General features: G+C 36.8%; 5 protein-coding genes across 9 annotated transcripts in view; 2 read left to right on the forward strand and 3 right to left on the reverse strand.

Moving 5' to 3' along the window:
• LOC116291448 (voltage-dependent calcium channel subunit alpha-2/delta-1) overlaps positions 1–4,206 on the forward strand; it is a 32,611-nt gene extending 28,405 nt beyond the window's left edge. For 2 of the 4 annotated variants that reach the window (XM_089026850.1, XM_089026851.1), the window contains one exon: positions 46–4,206. In XM_089026850.1, the coding sequence (XP_088882976.1) occupies positions 46–416 (371 nt within the window). In that variant the 3' untranslated portion in view covers positions 417–4,206. The remainder of the gene's footprint in view (positions 1–45) is intronic. The other 2 variants (XR_016119198.1, XR_016119197.1) reach the window with 2 other exon arrangements.
• Positions 1,628–6,131, reverse strand: LOC116286785 (ribonuclease P/MRP protein subunit POP5). Its single transcript, XM_031693366.2, has 5 exons — positions 6,034–6,131; positions 5,764–5,906; positions 5,220–5,357; positions 4,772–4,855; positions 1,628–2,797 (listed from the first exon to the last, which is right to left on the reverse strand). The coding sequence occupies exons 1-5, from the start codon at positions 6,051–6,053 to the stop codon at positions 2,646–2,648; spliced, it is 537 nt and encodes a 178-aa protein (XP_031549226.2). The 5' UTR covers positions 6,054–6,131; the 3' UTR covers positions 1,628–2,645.
• Positions 3,721–4,265, reverse strand: LOC148912968 (uncharacterized). Its single transcript, XM_089026852.1, has 2 exons — positions 4,030–4,265; positions 3,721–3,952 (listed from the first exon to the last, which is right to left on the reverse strand). The coding sequence occupies exons 1-2, from the start codon at positions 4,263–4,265 to the stop codon at positions 3,799–3,801; spliced, it is 390 nt and encodes a 129-aa protein (XP_088882978.1). The 3' UTR covers positions 3,721–3,798.
• Positions 5,234–15,423, forward strand: LOC116286746 (S-adenosyl-L-methionine-dependent tRNA 4-demethylwyosine synthase TYW1). 2 transcript variants are annotated; one of them, XM_031693332.2, is made up of 20 exons: positions 5,234–5,349; positions 6,504–6,649; positions 7,484–7,564; positions 7,694–7,795; positions 7,919–8,104; positions 8,458–8,557; positions 8,637–8,779; positions 8,878–9,040; positions 9,607–9,657; positions 9,896–9,948; positions 10,036–10,154; positions 10,555–10,664; positions 11,061–11,132; positions 11,875–11,980; positions 12,513–12,648; positions 12,867–12,977; positions 13,509–13,577; positions 13,701–13,799; positions 14,063–14,119; positions 14,936–15,423. In XM_031693332.2, the coding sequence occupies exons 2-20, from the start codon at positions 6,551–6,553 to the stop codon at positions 15,095–15,097; spliced, it is 2,019 nt and encodes a 672-aa protein (XP_031549192.1). In that variant the 5' UTR covers positions 5,234–5,349; positions 6,504–6,550; the 3' UTR covers positions 15,098–15,423. The 2 variants fall into 2 exon arrangements, with proteins under 2 accessions (XP_031549192.1, XP_031549187.1); XM_031693327.2 differs by lacking the exon at positions 5,234–5,349 and adding an exon at positions 6,080–6,313.
• Positions 15,095–16,951, reverse strand: LOC116286776 (NAD-dependent protein lipoamidase sirtuin-4, mitochondrial-like). The gene is made up of 2 exons (XM_031693354.2): positions 16,389–16,951; positions 15,095–16,045 (listed from the first exon to the last, which is right to left on the reverse strand). Exons 1-2 carry the CDS (start codon positions 16,901–16,903, stop codon positions 15,589–15,591), a joined length of 972 nt encoding a protein of 323 aa, XP_031549214.2. The 5' UTR covers positions 16,904–16,951; the 3' UTR covers positions 15,095–15,588.
• Positions 16,952–18,553: the final 1,602 nt, after the last annotated feature.

Genomic DNA, 18,553 nt, shown 5'->3' on the forward strand with positions numbered 1-18,553 from the left:
ATGAACATTTCATTATTTTTAAATGCCTATTTCATTTTTTCACAGGAGCAGGAAGAATCATTTCTGGCATGGTGGATGGTCCATGCCGAGATGGCAAATATTACTTAGCAGGGCTCCCACAAACGAACCTATACCTGTTGGTCGTAGAGAACTGGAGTGATTACAGGCAGTCCTATTTTTATAACTTTAACTGCCACATTAGCAACAAGGTGTATGACGCAGGAGCATTCCGAATAGTTAATGGCACCTGCGCACATATTGAGGTAACAGAACCTCTTGACAACAAAAAGAAATGCCCTGCATTAATGAATGTCGAACTAAAATGTAGTTATAATTCTGCTGCAATGTTAGGGTTTATTCCTAGTAGTATTATTACAGTTTTCAATTTGATTATCTTTTACTTCATTCATTCCTAAGAAGTGTTGCATGAGTCATCACATATACGTTGTGGACTCGTTGGTTGAAAGTTTGTGTCTTACCATCAGACGGCCTTATCACATTGTTGCATTGTCAACAGGACTTCAGTACTGAGAACCAACACAGTTATTAATTGAACCAACACAGACTTTAATTGGCCCATGAAAAAATAGTAAATAATTAAATTATAATAGGTCGTGAATCATAGACAGTAATTCCAATATTTTTTTCTTTCTTTTGTTCATTATGTTAATTTTTTCATTTTTACTGTTACTCATCTCTAATTGCAAGGAAAAAAACCTTTTAACGACCCTGCATGATGAATAAAATGTAAAAGATACCAGGTAACAGAGTCTGAAATGTCTGGTACTAAATCTAATTTTGACTCTGTTATCTTATCATCTTTTATATTTTTTATTCATTCTGGCTTTTATTCTGGCTAAGTAAAATTACACTTTTGTCTTGTCAAAGCCAACAAAAATTATAAAATTACAACATAATATATAGACCCATTTTAAGATTAAAAAGAAAATCATAGCTTATTGAACTTATTGAACTACTTCAAAAACTTAGGTATAGTTCGCAAACCTTTGGTTGAAGTAGAGTGACCAAATACCTTGTGAACATTAACTTTTATACTTTTAATAGTCGTTTGTACAGTAATGTCATGCACAGTGAGGTTTGTACGTCACTGCCATGCCCAGTAGGTGCAAATAATAGGTCGTTGATGATCGTACATGAGATTGACCTTGATGAGGCTCTAAGTCCTCATCTAAACTTGGATGCACCTCTATCTCTGATAAGGTCATCCTTTATAGGGTTTAAAGGTCCATGCATGTGACATGTGTAATCGCTCCAATTGGTTCAAATGCTCATTAATCATTCATGAGTTTTTGAATTAAATATAAAATCATAGCTTATTGGTGAAACAATTGGGATATTACCCAAATTATGTAACCATTTTATCATATTTCCAAAACCAAGATAAAACATTACATGCTTTAAGAACATGCAATATGGTATGATTGTGATGTGTCTTACAGATATCTGGAAAAAGGGTTCTGGAAAAAATTTGCAGTCACATCAATGCACTAGTTTTCAACATTTATGAAATCAACTAATTCATAATACTCTTTTGTTTTTAATTGATTTTTATAAACTTATTTCAAAATTTCCCCTACTCAAAATATTATAATCATTACAACATTACTGTACAAAATACATTTTTAATAAACATCAGTTGTGATTCATACATAAATTAAACACTTGTTTTATAATAGGTAAGGATATATGTATACTGTTTGAATGAATGGAATTATAAAGTGGTTCGTTGACATATACTTTAATTTAGTTTTAAAATACGGTAACATATTTCTTAAAGTGACTCTAAACGTGGGCGAAATGGCTTGGGCGAGTTGGCAAACGCATGATTGATGATTTTATGTGTGGGCGACTTGGCGTGGGCGAGTTGGTTCGTGGGCGAGTTGGTTCGTGGGTGAATTGACTGGTCACCGATATGGTAGAAGTTACATTTATATTTATATTTATTGATCGTTTGAAGAGCATTACACTATAGCCAGAGGCTAACCAATCGTGTTCCCAGAGCCTTCATTTCTAACTGTGAATGCTTGACGAAATAAATAGCCTGCCTATTTTATTTAGTCGAGCATGCGCAGTTAGATATATAGGTTCTGGGTACAAGATTGGTGGCTAACAAACTTGCGGCCCTAGTTTCCATCATTTAATCAGAATTTTGAAATTGATTTTTATGGAGGGAGAAACATTGGACAACACAGAGAAATTTCATGAAGCATAGGAGAGAACTTACAAGCAACTCTATTCCCAGTTCACACCGGTGAGAAGCGAGCACGGCTATGGCAGCCATGCTTCCATGTTTCCATAATGCAAAGGGCGCAAAAATGAATTTGCTATGGCTAGGCCAGGCAATAGCAGTTTCGAATTCCAATTACCTCTGTGTTCCTTGATTATGAACTTGTTTACTCAGGCTTACTTAGCCTTGTATCAGTGTCTAAATATTCACAAATTACAATGGTAAAGTAAAGAAAATGGTCTATTCTACTTCTATCATGAAAGAAGGGCCAGTCTTCTATCCTTGAACTTGGAATATTTGTAGGAATGATATATTATCTGATATTTGCTCAAATATATATGGTTCTTGTACATATTATATTTTACATATTATTGTACATAATTATTATACTAAGGGTTTAGTCTGCACTGCTATCACTGTCATCTGTATCATCTTTTTTGTGCACTTTTGTTAAAGCTTTTGTTCGCCTTTTCCATGTACATACTGGATCAAGAGCAGTTGCTTCAGTAGTGGCTTTATCGATGACTGTTGAAACCTTTTCTCTCTCAGCTAAACCGAAGAAAAGTAGACATAAATTTGGGGTCACTTTTATGAGGATAATAATTCATAATTCTGACTCCCCTTACATGTAGGTGCCATTGCTATATCTCACGAAATTAGCTAGAATGTCTCAGGTTTCAAAAGTCTTGATCTCGTAATTAAATAAATCATAAATTGCTTGACAATTGTTTTATGTCCTGAGAAAATAAATGAAAATTGTCTGGCAATCCTTGTAGATGTAGTACTCTTTAAAATAATAATTTATTTATTATTAATCAATATCGATCAACTTTATTTAAAGTGTTTATGAAACCAAATGTTCGACCTCCGTGTTATTTTAAAACAACAAAATTTAACATTTTCCGAGTATCGTGATGCTATTTTTTTTGGAATTCAGTGTAACTAAATAATTTTTTTTCGCCTTCGAAAATCAGTCATTTGCACCAAAAACTGTCCGGCTCCGTCGCGCGGCCATACGAGCATTGTGACGTCACTGTGAGGACTCGTCGCTTTGGCTCTGTTGATATATTTATATTCTACTTACACTATAAGTGATGTCGGCGGAGTCAAAAAAGCGTGGAGGAAGATACTGTGTGGCTGGTGGGCCGGGTAACCTAAGCTGTAAAAACAGTGCTAGTACTCCAAACGTTTCTTTTCATAAATTTCCCAAAGATCAAAGGAGATTGGCGTGGATTCGTTTCGTACAAAAGCACAGACCCGGCTGGCAGCCAAGTGATTCGTCTGTACTATGCTCTGTTCACTTTCATGCTGAATGTTTTGTCCAAAGACCGGACATTAGTCTTGTCAATGCAAGTAGTTTTAGAACCAAACCATGGCTTAAAATAACTGCAATTCCTTCAATCGACACGGTGGGTACGCCATTAATTACGATGCCAACAGCACGAGAAAGACGAAAGGCAAGTTTTCAACAAACTCGGTAATGACTTTGTATCACTTTAGCCGTGAAATCCCTCCTATAGAATATTTGTCAAAACATCATTACTTTTATTTTAGATACTTTGCAATATTTCTGTGAAAGACCAAATAGTGAATAGTCTAGCTTCCGTTAAACAGCCAACTGAAGAAACCAATCCTTCAACCTCAAATCCTGACGAGTTTCCGAAGATGGATTCTATCGAGCCCGAAGAATTTCCACAAGAACACCTTTGAAAGCAAGAGATAAATTGTCAATTACAAAGACATGACACTTACGAATAAACAATTATACACTATAAACTTACCAATTTTGTAGAGGCACTATTTTCTCAAATCTCAGTCTTAAAGTATCTGCTGTAAGGCCATCTCCATCGACCTCATCACCGACTTGTTCTTCTGCCAGATCATTACCCAAGGCGAGTGGTTCGTCTTCGTACGGTCTGAACACACTTTCAAAATTAAAATTGATTTCGTCCTCATCATTACTGTCTTCATTTTCGATACTTTCGTTCGTGGATAACTCTGATTCTAAGTCAGACATGATAGATTCGAGCGAATGAGGCACAAAAACTATAAAAATACAACTCTGTACTGACTTGCACGGATAAACACGAGTCCTCGCAGTGACGTCATCGTGGTTGTAAACTAGGTCCCAGACCCCGGACAGTTTTTGGTGCAAATGACTGATTTTCGAAGGCGAAAAAAAATTATTTAGTTACACTGAATTCCAAAAAAAATAGCATCACGATACTCGGAAAATGTTAAATTTTGTTGTTTTAAAATAATACGGAGGTCGAACATTTGGTTTCATAAACACTTTAAGGAGGACATACAAGTAACAGTTTTCACTCCATTCAAATAGAATAAAAAGAACTGACAAATCTGAGGCCCTCCAAATACTGTGTAGTTGTGTGTAGGACAAGATTTCAATTCCACTGAGAAAACTGCTACAACGATGATTGGTTCACTATTATGTGTCAGGACTATGAATGTTTATGATAGTAGGCCTGTAGAATTAAGAAACGTCTTCAAGCCAGATTAACATACCTGGTGTCTTGCACTGATCAAGCATGTGGTGAAGCTGGACTTTATTGTGCTGTACTAAGAATCTCTGACATGATCTGATAGTACCTGGTAGGTTAAAGATATATCATCAATATAAGGTAATTTCCAATATAGGTTAAAATTAATGAAATATTAACAGCCATTAATCAGGGTAGTGGCCACCATTATTTTTGAAAACAATTTCCCCAACCCTCCCCTTTTTGGGAGAAAGATGGTTCTGACAAAAAAGTGGTCATGTTAAACCCATACTGGTGGCTAAAGCCCTATTGATTCTGTTTAGTCTTGAGTATTTTCTAAGTCAGTCAAGCTAGTTATTAAATCTATTATACCTAATGCTCTGATGAGCTTATTTGATCGACTTGCAGGCTATACGACTTTATGAATACAAGATCCATTGTATGTATCAAATAAACAGATACATTCTTTATACCTCCAATGTGTAGTGTTTTAAAAACACAGGCTCTGTCTTTCAGACTTCTAATGAAAGTAAGTGAACTTTGAAGCAACTTGTAGTGATCCCGACTACAGGCAATGAACACCACATTCGTAAATGGATTAAGGTACTTCACTGCAATGAAATAATAGAATTATGAATAGATTACCAGTCCTTGCCAGACACAGTCTTTAATTGACCAAATAGAATGCTTTTAAGACTTGCTCATAATCTTTATAATATAATATAATCTAACTGCATCTGACATGTGAATGCTTGAAATCTAAAATGAAATTTTGGGAGCATTATTAAATTTATATAAAAATATCTTGCTGGATACAGATTGAAGTAAGATCTACAGACATATCAAAGAGAAAGAGAGAGAGAGAGAGCTAGAGAGAGATATACTAATAGTCTCCAGTACAGCAAACAAATATATCGCTGGTTATTTTTATCAATACAAGACATTCGCTATCTTTTTATTCTTATTAAATGGAGTATTGCTGAATGACGCAGAGGGGTGAGAAACCCCCAAACTTACATCTTAATGACATCAGTATACATGCAAGGCCATAATCACCATGAACTTTCTTAACTGTTTCTTTAATGGCATCTTGTATAGCGTATTTGGAGAGAGACTCGTCTATTAGACCATCTCTAAAGGAGATTTCGGCCAAAATATACCTATTTGAATTTAAAAATATACAATTAACTCGACTAACATCGTTATCTCTTTTTCATATTATATTTTGGAATGCCCGCGTTTGATTCAGTACGGAACGTAAAAAGCACGATATATCTTAAGACTTACCTCTTCTTAAACCTTACCATCCTAAAACATAATCAAAGAAACCTCATAATTGGTAGTAAAATAGCAATTTCTACGTTCAAAAGTCTTGAACGCGTCCAACTTTGCAAAAACAAGAAAACTACCAGGCGTTCCTTCAAACCGCGCATGTCCTAAAGGTATTGCGAACATTGTGGGCTCAAAAACAAAATGGCGACCAAAGACTTTTGTCGAAATTTTCAAACTTCTCTGTTCTTTTCACTTATTTTCATAACATTTTTAACCATAACTGTTAAGGGAGATGGTAAGTATGCAATGTTTAGTCCTGGTTATTTCAGGCTTTGCGCTTCAACACGTATTCCATGTTCTCTCGACATTTTGATTCAAAAAAATAAGCCACGTGTGTCATCTGCCATCTCAGAATCTTTCGTAATGATCCAATACTTAAAGAATAAATGCCTCATTGTGATTAATTCATCTCTTAATGTTTTTAGATAACCCTGATAAGACCTCAGTGCATACTAATGAAGTGTCATGGTCAATGATATTCAAGCCAGTGATGGGTGTAGTGGCGGGTATACTGGGAATATGGTTGTGGACAACGTTGAAGGCTAAACAAGACGAGGAAAAGCTTCCCAAGGTTTGTGTATTGGTTGTTAATCAATATAAGATCACATATGTCAACCCTAGGGATCTCAAAACCTAAATCTATGGTAGATTGGTAACAAGCTGTATAAGTTTCTTGCTTCTGGTTTTGGTTTAATTTAGCTGGGTGGTAATGATAATGATGATGCAAAATGATGATGATTGTGGTGGTGGTGATGATGATGAAGATGACGGATGATGGTGGCGATAATGATGAAGATGACTGATAATGGTGGTGATGATGATGAAGATGACTGATAATGGTGGTGATGATGATGATGACTGATAATGGTGGTGATGATGATGAAGATGACTGATAATGGTGGTGATGATGATGAAGATGACTGATAATTGTGGTGATGATGATGATGACTGATAATGGTGGTGATGATGATGAAGATGAAGATGACTGATGATGGTGGTGAAGAAGATGACTAATGATGGTGGCGATGATGATGAAGATGACTGTTGATGGTGGTGAAGGGGATGAAGATGACTGATGATGGTGGCAATGATGATGAAGATGACTGATGATGGTGGCGATGATGATGAAGATGACTGATGATGGTGGCGATGATGATGAAGATGAATGATGATGATGGTGGTGGTAATGATGCTGCTGCTGATGATGATAATAATGATGATGGTGATTATGATAATGATGATGTTGGTGATGATGATAATGGTGATGATGATGATGATGATGGTAGTGGTGTTAATGATGAGGGAGACTGATGATAATGGGGAAGGTACTAGCAGCATAACGTCTGAGTGAATGATAATTGCATGGATTATCATGATGATACTAACCACCCTCTGTTATCTTCAGACAAGAGACCCAAACCAAGCAGACAAACTTACTACCTCAGCAATTAAGATATTTTATGGAACACAGACTGGAACAGCCAAGGTAAGGAGCAATTGTTCTTGGACTGAATTATACAAGCTTCATATAAGATCAAAATGTACAAAGTACTATGCTTTTATATCCACAATGATAATCCTTTTCATTTTACTATGCTACTATATTATTTCATAGAAATTTGCAGAGATGCTTCAAGAACTGTCTACAAGACAAGGCACTGACTGCAGTGTTACAAGTCTGAAAGACTATGAACCAGAGGACAATCTTCCAAATGAGGTATTTGCTCATGTCAATAACTTTGAGTTAAGATCAACCACAGGTAGCCTAAAACAGTACACTATCAACCACAGGTAACCCAAAACATTAATTAACAGTTTGCTTGTTGATTGATGTTTTTAGAGCTGCACTTGTGTTTTTATTGTAAGCACTTACACTGATGGCCAACCACCTGAAGATGCTGTATGGTTCTGTAAATGGCTTGAAGAATCTTCAAATGACTTCCGTGTCCAGAAATCTCTCCTTGGAGGAGTCAAGTACGCAGTGTTTGGCCTGGGTAACTCTCTATACAAGGATAATTTCAATATGGTATGCTATCATGTGGATCATTGGGTAGTATTTGAAAAATGACCAAAGGTTGACTGCCTTTTATTTATATAGAAAATTCAATAAATCAATACCTCTACAATATAGTAGAAATTATATTTCATCGGGGGGGGGGGGGGGGGGGGGGGGAGGGTCTGCTGTGGCTGTCTGATTTTATAAAATGTCTTCATGAAGTTGCTTGGAGTCAGAAGGTGTCAGGGGGAGTATAGTCTAATAAGTTTCAAAAATTCATATATTACAGAAAGGTCAAAATATATTTTATATACAATTAACCAGGAACATTTTGTTATATCTGATTCAATAAACCTTTTTTTTTCATGCTTTGCACACTCAAGGTTGCTAAGAACATAGACCAGTGGATGACAGCATTAAGTGCACAACCTGCTGTTCCTCTCAGACTTGGGGATGAAAATCATATCAACAGTAAACATGGAGGTAATATAAAGTGCTATATTACTGAACAAAGCACAGAAAATGTTCTTTAATAATCATTATTAATCTTAATGATTAACAGGAATAGAGGCAGATTTTGAAGCCTGGACGAAAGAACTCCTTGCTACCTTTAAGTCAACAAGTTCATGTGAATGTGGAAGTCAAGAAACTTGCTGTAAAGATGAGAAAAATCCTCAACCACTCTTGAAGGATTCAGATGAAGATGTAAATTTGAATTATTTTGACCGTTTGTGTGTTAAAAATTATCTTAAAAAGTTAGAGTTGAGCTTGTAGTAATTTTCATGATTTTGATTATCATCAAGGCAATGTATGAAAGCTCCACTGATGAAGATAATGATGATGAGAGTGATAAGAACAGGAAGAAAGATCCCAAAAGTTCAGGGATGGTGGATTTAGAAGACCTTGGACCTGCCTTGAGAAAGATGAAGAAAGCAAAAGAAATGGAAAATGGTTCGCTAGTAAATGGTAGGTTTCTCTAATTCATGAGCATGGTTTTTTTTTCTTGATCTTGCTATTCCTAACATTATTTATTTCATCTTTTCTCACGTTTCTTGTCTCATTTTTACATCTACATGTAAGTTAAATTGTATTCTTACTAAAATGCCCTGCTATTTTTGGGCAATTTTTTAATGAATTATTTAAAAAAACTAGTCCAAAAATGGGATGGCATTTTAGTAAGAATTCCGTAAAAAAAACCTCATTCTTGTACTGGACCTCACAACAGATGAGAGTAAGAGAGAGATTTTTCTCAGAGCATAAAACTATTGACAGGCAATATTAAATAGATCTATTTGGTCTTGGTGCAATGTTTACCCATTACAGACCACATGTCATTCCCAAGAGTACATTGAATTTCTTTGTTTAATGAATGTGTATGAGAAGACACATGAATATGGATACAACTCAAATAAAGAATCATATTCACTAGGGAATGACACATCTGAATCTTTGGTCTGAAATCGATAAACATTGGACCAAGACAAATAAGGTCTATTTTAATGATTAGATAATATCAAGCATTGTTTTTACAGAACCGAAAGAGATGGTCACAACTGTAATAAGAGAATCTCTTACAAAACAAGGTATGGATGTTTTGAACAGACCTTTTTACCTTGAACATAGATGTAATATCATGTTAATTCAGACAAAGTGGCATCCTTTAGTAATAACATTCCTGCCTGAATAAAAGAATAATTGTCAAGGGAAGGCCTGTCACAATATAAAATATAGAATTTTACAACTCTAATTGTGTACGTCTTGAACTGTAGGCTTAGAGTAGTTTCCAGTCTTATATTAAAATTCTGATTATTTTTGTTACAGGTTATAAAATCATTGGGTCTCATTCTGGTGTTAAGATCTGTAGATGGACAAAGGTTAGCTCATGAAAGCAAAGTGACGATAATAAATGTGCTGATAAAATAGTGTTATTGATAAAAGGAACTGTTTTTTCTTCCTTGTAGGCTATGTTACGTGGGAGAGGAGGTTGCTACAAGCATACATTCTATGGAATAGAAAGTCATCGTTGCATGGAGACTACACCAAGCTTGGCTTGTGCAAACAAGTGTGTCTTCTGTTGGAGGTAAGCAGCGTGGAGTGGATAGGGTGTCATTGGGTAATGAGAAGGGTGTCATTGGTGAAGGGTAGGATGTCAGTGGGTGATGGGTAGGGTGTCAGTGGGTGATGGGTAGGGTGTCAGTGGGTGATGGGTAGGGTGTCAGTGGGTGATGGGTAGGGTTGTTAGTGGGCGATGGGTAGGGTGTCAGTGGGTGATGGGTAGGGTGTCAGTGGGTGATGGGTAGGGTGTCAGTGGGTGATGGGTAGGTCGTCAGTGGGTGATGAGTAGGGTGTCAAGGGGCGATGGGTAGGGTGTCAGTGGAAGATGGGTACGGTTGTTAGTGGGTGATGGGTAGGGTGTTAGTGGGTGATTGGTATTTTTTATGGTTGGTCAGTAATACAGTGTCTAAATGCTGTTAATCTAGGCATCATACCAACCCTGTTGGTACAGAATGGAAGTGGCAGATGAATGAACCAGAGATGATTGTAGATGGTGCTATGCAGAATCACTTCAATATGATAAAACAATTCAGAGGTAGGTAATGATTCATTCAGAATCAAAAACTAATAAATGTCATTCACAGTGTTTTGATAGTGATTGATGACAGTTGGCGTTCTTCATTGATAGTCAATAATGTGAATATATTTCTTTGGGCCAAAAGTTTACAAACGAAAAGAATGACTAGAAGGGCTTTATAGTATTCACTGTAATACACTCATAGAGAGTCATTAAACTGATGATGGACAATGGATATTGTCCGAAATATCTTACTTAAAAAGCTTCTAGTCATTCTTTTCGTTTCGTCAATAATACTTGTAATGAATTATAATTAAAGCATACTGGTCATGTGATAAATCACATCTTTCAAATAGACTGTGAAGGTTCTCTTACTGTATTTCCAAATTTTTAATGAACTTGAATTTGATTTAGGTGTTCCTGGTGTAAAACTTGAAAAATTTGAAGAAGCAATGAAAATAAAGCATTGTGCACTGTCCCTTGTTGGTAAGCTAGGTTTCATTTAATGTTTTGATAATGTTAAAAAAAATAAAAGATTTACTTACACGTAGTAAATAAATAAAGGTTATTACTAGTTGTGTATAACAGGCAGATAATTTTACAAGTAAATGCCCCCCAGAGCAAAAAAAATAAAAGATACAGCTTCACAAGAAAGAGTGCATACACGACTTTCATAACTGACTGCTGCTAATTTGCATAAATATTAAAAATCAATGTTTTTGGAGTGAAAACCCAGCTCTTGTTGATTTAGATAAGGCATGTGAGTTTCTACTTAAATTAATAAATCCTTTACAAGATTAGAGCATTTGAAGTTTTGAAAATGCACCAAAACGAGGCCACCAAGGCTTCCAGTGCTAAATACATACAAAACTTTCTATTTTCGTTCTTTCATAACTTCTTTGGTATGCAGTCAAATTCTACAAAATTTTCTGGAAATAGTTTTCGTGAAGTATTTTCTCAGATAGCATTAATAGTTTCTGGTAAAAAAGCTTCATTTTCTCTATCTGAAAAAACTGAGTTATGAAAGTCGTCTATGAAAATAACTTGTGATCAATCAACCTTGAAAGCCACGAACTCAACCCACTGATGTGAGCCGCACAAATTAATCAAAATAAGACCTGTCAATTCTGACATAATATCTGACATTTAAGTTTATCCTTTTTAGAAGTTCATTGATAATTACAATCTAAAAGTATAAGAAAATTTAAACCTTTTTGAACCATTTCAGGTGAGCCAATCATGTATCCCAAGATAAATGAGTTGATCAAACTGCTACACGGCCATGAAATCTCTACATTTCTTGTTACCAATGCACAGTTTCCTGATGCAATCAAGTGAGTATGCATGAGTAGAACTGACTAGAATAGTTTTTAAATTTGCTTGCTTGCTCAACACAGACTTGTACCCAGTCGCTTCTCTTGTCTTATTGAAGGATTTAGTGAGTTCCCGGTGCATCAGGGGAAGGACAGCTTTTCTCTCTCCTTCCCAAAAGCCACCGCACGCAAAAAAAAAGCGTGAAGCAAATGACGACTGGGTATGAGTCTGTGCTCAACATACATCCAGATATGTACAGTATGATGAAGACAAGGAGATACATTTAACACTTATCATTAATTATCATTCGCAATGATTATGTATAAGACCAGTGTTTGTAAAGTTTTGTTGATGTGTTGGTGATGTGTCTGCCAAGTGTTGACAGTGTGTTGGCATACAGTTGGGGGACAGTTGACCGACATGTGTCCGCTGGTTATAAAGTACATGATTATGAATTATGTATTGTTACGTTCATATAGATCACCCCTATCAATAATGACAAGCCTTTTTCAACTTACTACATTTTCTAATTGTAATGTTTTACCCCTTCAGAAATCTTGTTCCAGTGACACAGCTCTATGTTAGTGTAGATGCAAGTACGAAGGAAAGCTTAAAGAAAATAGATAGACCATTATTCAGGGACTTCTGGCCTAGATTCTTAGACAGCCTGAAAGCATTATCAGATAAGGTAATGCTACTTGCTTTCCGAGTGCAAATATGTATATTTTTTGGAAATGGAAATATGGCAGCACACATGTCAATTATAACCATTCAGTTTTTCTAAAACACATTGGCTTGTCAGTATTTGCATTTGAATGAACTCTGTTTATTTTATCCACACCAACTTCCAGCAAGTATTCAACTGATTGATTGATTGAAGTTGTTCAAATATTTTCATGGTTTTAGGGTCAAAGAACAGTTTATCGATTGACGTTAGTGAAATCATGGAACACAGATGAACTCAAGTCTTATGCTGACCTTGTGGCTCTTGGCAAACCAGACTTCATCGAAGTAAAGGTAAAAAAAATCAACATTAAAATGATAAGGATTATGAAACACAATGTCAAAATTGTTTCATTCCAAAAAAACATGATTCTTTTTGTCAATTTATAACTAACCTGTAACCCTGGAAGGGGGACCAAGGGGGTGGGAGGACTCTCTGCTACGTTTTCCTGCCTTCTTGCTCTCCCTCCTTTTTGAATTCTTCCAAACCCCTCCGCACCCATTTGTCCAGCAACCTCACTCTATTTGCAAAAGAGTTTGTTAATCCCTCATTTAATGACGATTACTAACATTCTACTAAAGATAGTGTAATATAGCACAGCTTAAAATAATGGCCCAGCATAAGACTGTCAATGTATGCCCAGAATTGGAACTTGTCTGGCAAAGTCTTTGCCTCGTTGGTCATTTTGAACAGTAACGTTGAGCCAGAAATGAGGTATGACTGAGCTAAAGCTAGTTTGGCCACTCCTCATGACTGCTGACTTGACACTCATTATTCTTACCCCTGTGTAGTGGTCATTAATCTATGTTTATTTGTTTATTTAGGGTGTCACTTATTGTGGGGAGTCCAAGGCTTCTACTTTAACAATGGCTAATGTTCCATGGCATCAAGAGGTCAGAATTGTGTATGCTTGTTACAAATGAATAGGACAGTTTATTAGATGATGTTCACAGGGTTCCCATGTTTACCCCCATTCCTGGCTGGTACTTACCATTTACATGACAATCTATTTATAGGTGGTTGGCTTTGTTCAGCAACTTGTAGCTCTTCTACCTGACTATGAGCTGGCCTGCGAACATGAACACTCCAACTGTCTTTTGATTGCACACAAGAAGGTAAATTGATATGAGGAAAAACCTGGAATGGCTTTTAGAATGATGTGATCATATTTTTCCATCTCCACTATTCACTTATGAATAAATAACACCTTAATGGACAGGGGTGGGGAATTTAGTTTCTGAGGAGAGGGAAGGGTTTCTTCTGATGCTCTCTTTGTGGACCAACCTGAAATAGAGAGATCTAACTCCAACCCTGATTCATTGCATGAGGGTGCCTAGTTTAAGAAACTTGCCTAATTTCGATTTTTTTTTTTCCACAGTTCAATATAGATGGTGATTGGCACACATGGATAGATTATAGTAAATTCCATGAGCTGGTAATTATTCAGACATTATTCCTTTTAATTTACTGTTAATAGGATTTTATACCACTGATAAGCACCCTCTGCAGGAGGGTACCAGCAGGACCAGGGTCATATCCAGCAGGTCTATATTCCCCATTAATATCAACAAATATTCCCTCCCTCCTTCCACTAAACACCTCCATAAATCATCACTACCTCCTTCCACTAAACACCTCCACAAATCATCCCTACCTCCTTCCACTAAACACCTCCACAAACCATCCCTACCTCCTTCCACTAAACACCTCCACAAATCATCCCTACCTCCTTCCACTAAACACCTCCACAAACCATCCCTACCTCCTTCCACTAAACACCTCCACAAATCATTCCTACCTCCTTCCACTAAACACCTCCACAAATCATCCCTACCTCCTTCCACTAAACACCTCCACAGACCATCCCTACCTCCTTCCACTAAACACCTCCACAAATCATCCCTACCTCCTTTCACTAAACACTTCCACAAACCATCCCTACCTTCTTCCACTAAACACCTCCACAAATCATCCCTACCTCCTTCCACTAAAGACATAGAGAACTTAGATCTGCCCCTGATACTTTAATGCTAATTGAAAGGGGAGAGTCACAGACAACCTAGGACACCCTGGAAGCTCTGGGCTTAATATTGTACAACACTAAAATGGTCTGCATGCTGAGTGGGATTGGAATCCTTTTTTAAGTAGCGCAAGGGGGATTTCAAAGTACTTTTATATGGAAATACTGAGTATTAGTGCATATTTTCTTTGACTTGAAATTTCAATGATCTTGTGATTAATTTTTGTCTAGATAAGAGATTATGAAGATAGTGAAGGAAAGGCTTCATTCTCGTCGCTTGACTACATGGCAAAGACCCCTAATTGGGCTGTTTTTGGTGATGAACACAGAGGGTTTGACCCTGATGAAACACGTTGGTATCGCAAGAACAGAAAAGACATCAGTGGCTGCTAATAATATGTCAAGGAATTTAATGCACATGATTTTGAGCCGAGGAATGGACACTGTTACTGTTGGTAACATTAGAATTGGAACAACCAACACCTCTCTTTCATGCAACAAGTTAGCAAATCTGTGAATTCAATAAATAAATAATATGGTACAAGAGCTTCTATTCATGCAAGACAAATGTACAAATATTGGATCTGACAACTGACATGTATAAAGGCATGAACGTGGCATGTTACAATATTGATAAATTAATGAACACCCAAATGCCATAATAAAGCACACTCTTTATACCATTATATCCTTTATACAAATAAAATAATCTGAAAATATTTACTGCTCTGATAATTTCTTGTCTCCATCATTGCATTAGGGTAGAATGTTTGGAGCGACATTCGATTATTGTGTACAAATAAACAAAAAGAGCATACAAGACATTGTTTCTTTCTTTCATTACAACTATGCATACACTGTGAAAAGACATGTCAATCATAATCTTAACTTTCATTTAAAACATCCAATCTTGGTAGTACACTACCACACAAAGCTGACAGCTTCATGTGAGCCACATGGTCGGCCCTGGTTTTACCAACATTTAAAAGAGCAATTGGTTTCTTTCGTTCCTTTGCTTGTAAAATAAATCTGTAAGCTGAATAAACCTCAACTGTAGAACCAATGACGAGAAGAGCATTACTCTCCTTTAAACGTTCAGATGCTTGTCTCACTGTATCTTTGGGAACTGAATCACCAAAGAACACTACTTGTGGCTTCAGGATTCCACCACATCCCTGACACGGTGGAACTTGAAACTCTTTCACTACTTTGTCGTCAAGAAAAGTGTCTCCATCAGGTGCTTGGCCTTGACCTATTGCATGCCAATCTGGGTTTAACTGGTAAAATAGTTCTTGTAAGGAATTCCTTGATGTTACTTGATGGCAGTTTAGACAAATGACTCTACAAAAAAGAACATTATGTCAAACTTAGGCTGTGTTCATAATGTATGGCAGAGGGGGGGAGGCCTGAGTTCGAGTCCTGCTGGGTTCGTTGTCATATGTGAGTAGAGTTGTTTGTTGGTTCTCTCCTGTGCTTCGAGGGTTTTTCTCCCTCCTCAAAAATCAATTTCTAAATTCTAATTCGATCTTTGAGCTTTCACTTAGTTTGGAGCCTAGCTCTGTTGTGATTGTCCCACGCTGTGCTACAACAGCGAAAGCTTTGTAGCTTTTAAAAAAAAATTTTTAAATAGATATTTTGAGGCAAAATGAGTATTTTTAGTGGTGCTGGGCTTCCTGTGTCTCACCTGTGCGAACATCCATGTAGTTCAATAACTCTCTTCGCTCCTGCCTTCGTGTGTAACGCATCCACGTTCTGCGTCACTAATGAATGTACAAAACCAAGTCTTTCGAGTTTGTTCAACGCAAAATGTGATGCATTTGGTTGACGAGATCCAAATTCTTCCCAACCAACAAAGTTTCTAGCCCAGTATCTCTGTCGATTCTGGTCACTTCGAAGAAAATCTCGATATTCCATCGGCCTGTGGTTAGTGATAGAGTATAAACCAACTCCCTCAGACCTGTAGTCACGTATTCCTGATTCAGTAGATATTCCAGCTCCTGTGATTACGAATAGTTTCGAATAGTCCAGGATGAATTCATTGAGCTGGTTTGTTATGTAATCCAGTTCAGATTCAGTTCTTTCACATTTGGGGACGAATTGTGCCATTTGACTCAAGTTTGAACCTTTGTGAGCATTTCTAACCAGTCTAATAATATTAAAAGAAGGATAGGGGATCGTTCTGCGGATGATAAAACTCATACTTATTTACTACAAAAGAGAACAGAAAAAAATCTAAATGATAATATGTACGACACTTCTTACCACAGGAAGACCAATCATCACATCAAAACAGTAAGGTTAGCACGTGCCACCTACATCTGCTGGCCCGCCTCCCCACACGCATCTTGTGGCCCCTTGGCCATAACTCCTTAACGAAGCATGCTGTGGTAACGAAACTTGGTAGCATTGGTGAGACTTGTGTTGTCAATCATCAGACCACGTGACATGGCGTGACGTCACATATCACGTGACTTACGAACCAAACATTTTCGCAGATTTTTGCGAATATTTATTACGATGAATCCTATGGTAACGAAACTTGTTGCATTGGGTAAAACTTGTATTGCCAGTTGCTTTTTCGAAGTCAAAAATTTCATAAAATTTTGAGAGTTGTTTTGAGACGCCGCTGACCAGTACAATAGAGCGATCGCAAGCCTATTTCCGCGGTGCCCTTGAAGGGTATCGTAGGGTTCATTATTATGAAATGCGTGCATTAGCCTTACAGCCCATATCTAAATCCGTGATAATTTGAGACATTCCACTAGTATTTTGTTTTGAACTGAAGTTATATTGATATTGACATAAATCTAGCGATTTACCTATTTACCTGATTAAGGCTCTTTGCACCATCACGTGACGGCAGCCATGTGTATAGCAGGAACATTACAATTTTACGTAAGAAAGAAATTCAATTCCCGAGAGCAAAGGCATTTTATAACCTCAAAAGAATTCTGCCTTCTAACCACAGGCAATCCAAAGCTAGCTTTTTGGGCGATCCAATTAATGTTGATGGCGCAAAGCCTCTATTTACCTATTAGGTAAATAGCGGTTTATTTAAAACAGGTAATAAGAAAGTATAGTTAAACAGGCTTAATTTTACTTTCCCCAATAAATGTTTTCAAATTTAGGCTGCGTTCATAATGTATGGCAGAGGGGGGCAGGTGAAATTGAGGGGGGATAGTACTGTATTTTATTATTTACAAGAAAATAAAACAGATCGACTTTATATTTAGAAATGAAGAACTTCTCAAATTTCAGCCTGAAATGGTTCTTACGTGAAGGGTGCTTAAAATGAAAGTTTCAGCCTAACAGGTTCTTAAATTTTAGGTTGTTATACGCGGGGTTTTACTGTATTAGATTATTCAAAGACATTTCCCAAAGACACGCTTGAAAAATAAAGAATAGTCGCTCGTCTGAGCGATTTCACTCCTCATAACATGCTAGGCTATACTGTATTTAGTTAATCTTGAATGCCCTCTGTTTCAAAACAACAAAACCAGAAGCAAATAGGTCTATTCAAATATCCGAAAAATTACGAATCTGATGATCAATTGAAATAGAAATTCTTCATTTCCATGACACTGTTTGTTTTCGATTTGGTCTTGGACATTAGTCAGTTTATACACTTTCTCGGGCGGGGTGTATCCATGCTGCCTCATGACTGCACAACTATTTATGCGCTTCTTGCGCATCACTAGCCACTTCTCTGTAACTCGTTCTCTTCTTGTCTCTCTGTTCGGCCTCTAATTCTTACTTAACTGAACTTTCATTTAACTTCGATTATAACTCTTTGCTTTTAAACGCTATTTTGGAAGGCAAGCTAAAACAATAGGTGACCCCAAAATTGTA

This window comes from Actinia tenebrosa, unplaced genomic scaffold (assembly GCF_029948245.1).
Source record: "Actinia tenebrosa isolate PJP-AT-01 unplaced genomic scaffold, QUT_ActTen_1.0 PGA_scaffold10__47_contigs__length_13832649, whole genome shotgun sequence".
Taxonomy (NCBI): domain Eukaryota; kingdom Metazoa; phylum Cnidaria; class Anthozoa; order Actiniaria; family Actiniidae; genus Actinia; species Actinia tenebrosa.

Bases quoted from the DNA above. Each gene is read 5' to 3' on its own strand.
- LOC148912968 (XM_089026852.1), bottom strand. From the start codon at position 4,265: ATGTCTGACTTAGAATCAGAGTTATCCACGAACGAAAGTATCGAAAAT. The intron at 3,953-4,029 runs GTAAGTTTATAG...TTGCTTTCAAAG, and splicing joins ATAGTGCCTCTACAAAATTG to GTGTTCTTGTGGAAATTCTT.
- LOC116286785 (XM_031693366.2), bottom strand. From the start codon at position 6,053: ATGGTAAGGTTTAAGAAGAG. The intron at 5,907-6,033 runs GTAAGTCTTAAG...AAATTCAAATAG, and splicing joins ATGGTAAGGTTTAAGAAGAG to GTATATTTTGGCCGAAATCT. The intron at 5,358-5,763 runs GTAAGTTTGGGG...ATTTCATTGCAG, and splicing joins TATACTGATGTCATTAAGAT to TGAAGTACCTTAATCCATTT.
- LOC116286746 (XM_031693327.2), top strand. From the start codon at position 6,220: ATGGCGACCAAAGACTTTTGTCGAAATTTTCAAACTTCTCTGTTCTTT. The intron at 8,558-8,636 runs GTAATATAAAGT...AATGATTAACAG, and splicing joins TATCAACAGTAAACATGGAG to GAATAGAGGCAGATTTTGAA. The intron at 9,658-9,895 runs GTATGGATGTTT...TTTTTGTTACAG, and splicing joins AGAATCTCTTACAAAACAAG to GTTATAAAATCATTGGGTCT.
- LOC116286776 (XM_031693354.2), bottom strand. From the start codon at position 16,903: ATGAGTTTTATCATCCGCAGAACGATCCCCTATCCTTCTTTTAATATT. The intron at 16,046-16,388 runs GTGAGACACAGG...TCTTTTTTGTAG, and splicing joins CTACATGGATGTTCGCACAG to AGTCATTTGTCTAAACTGCC.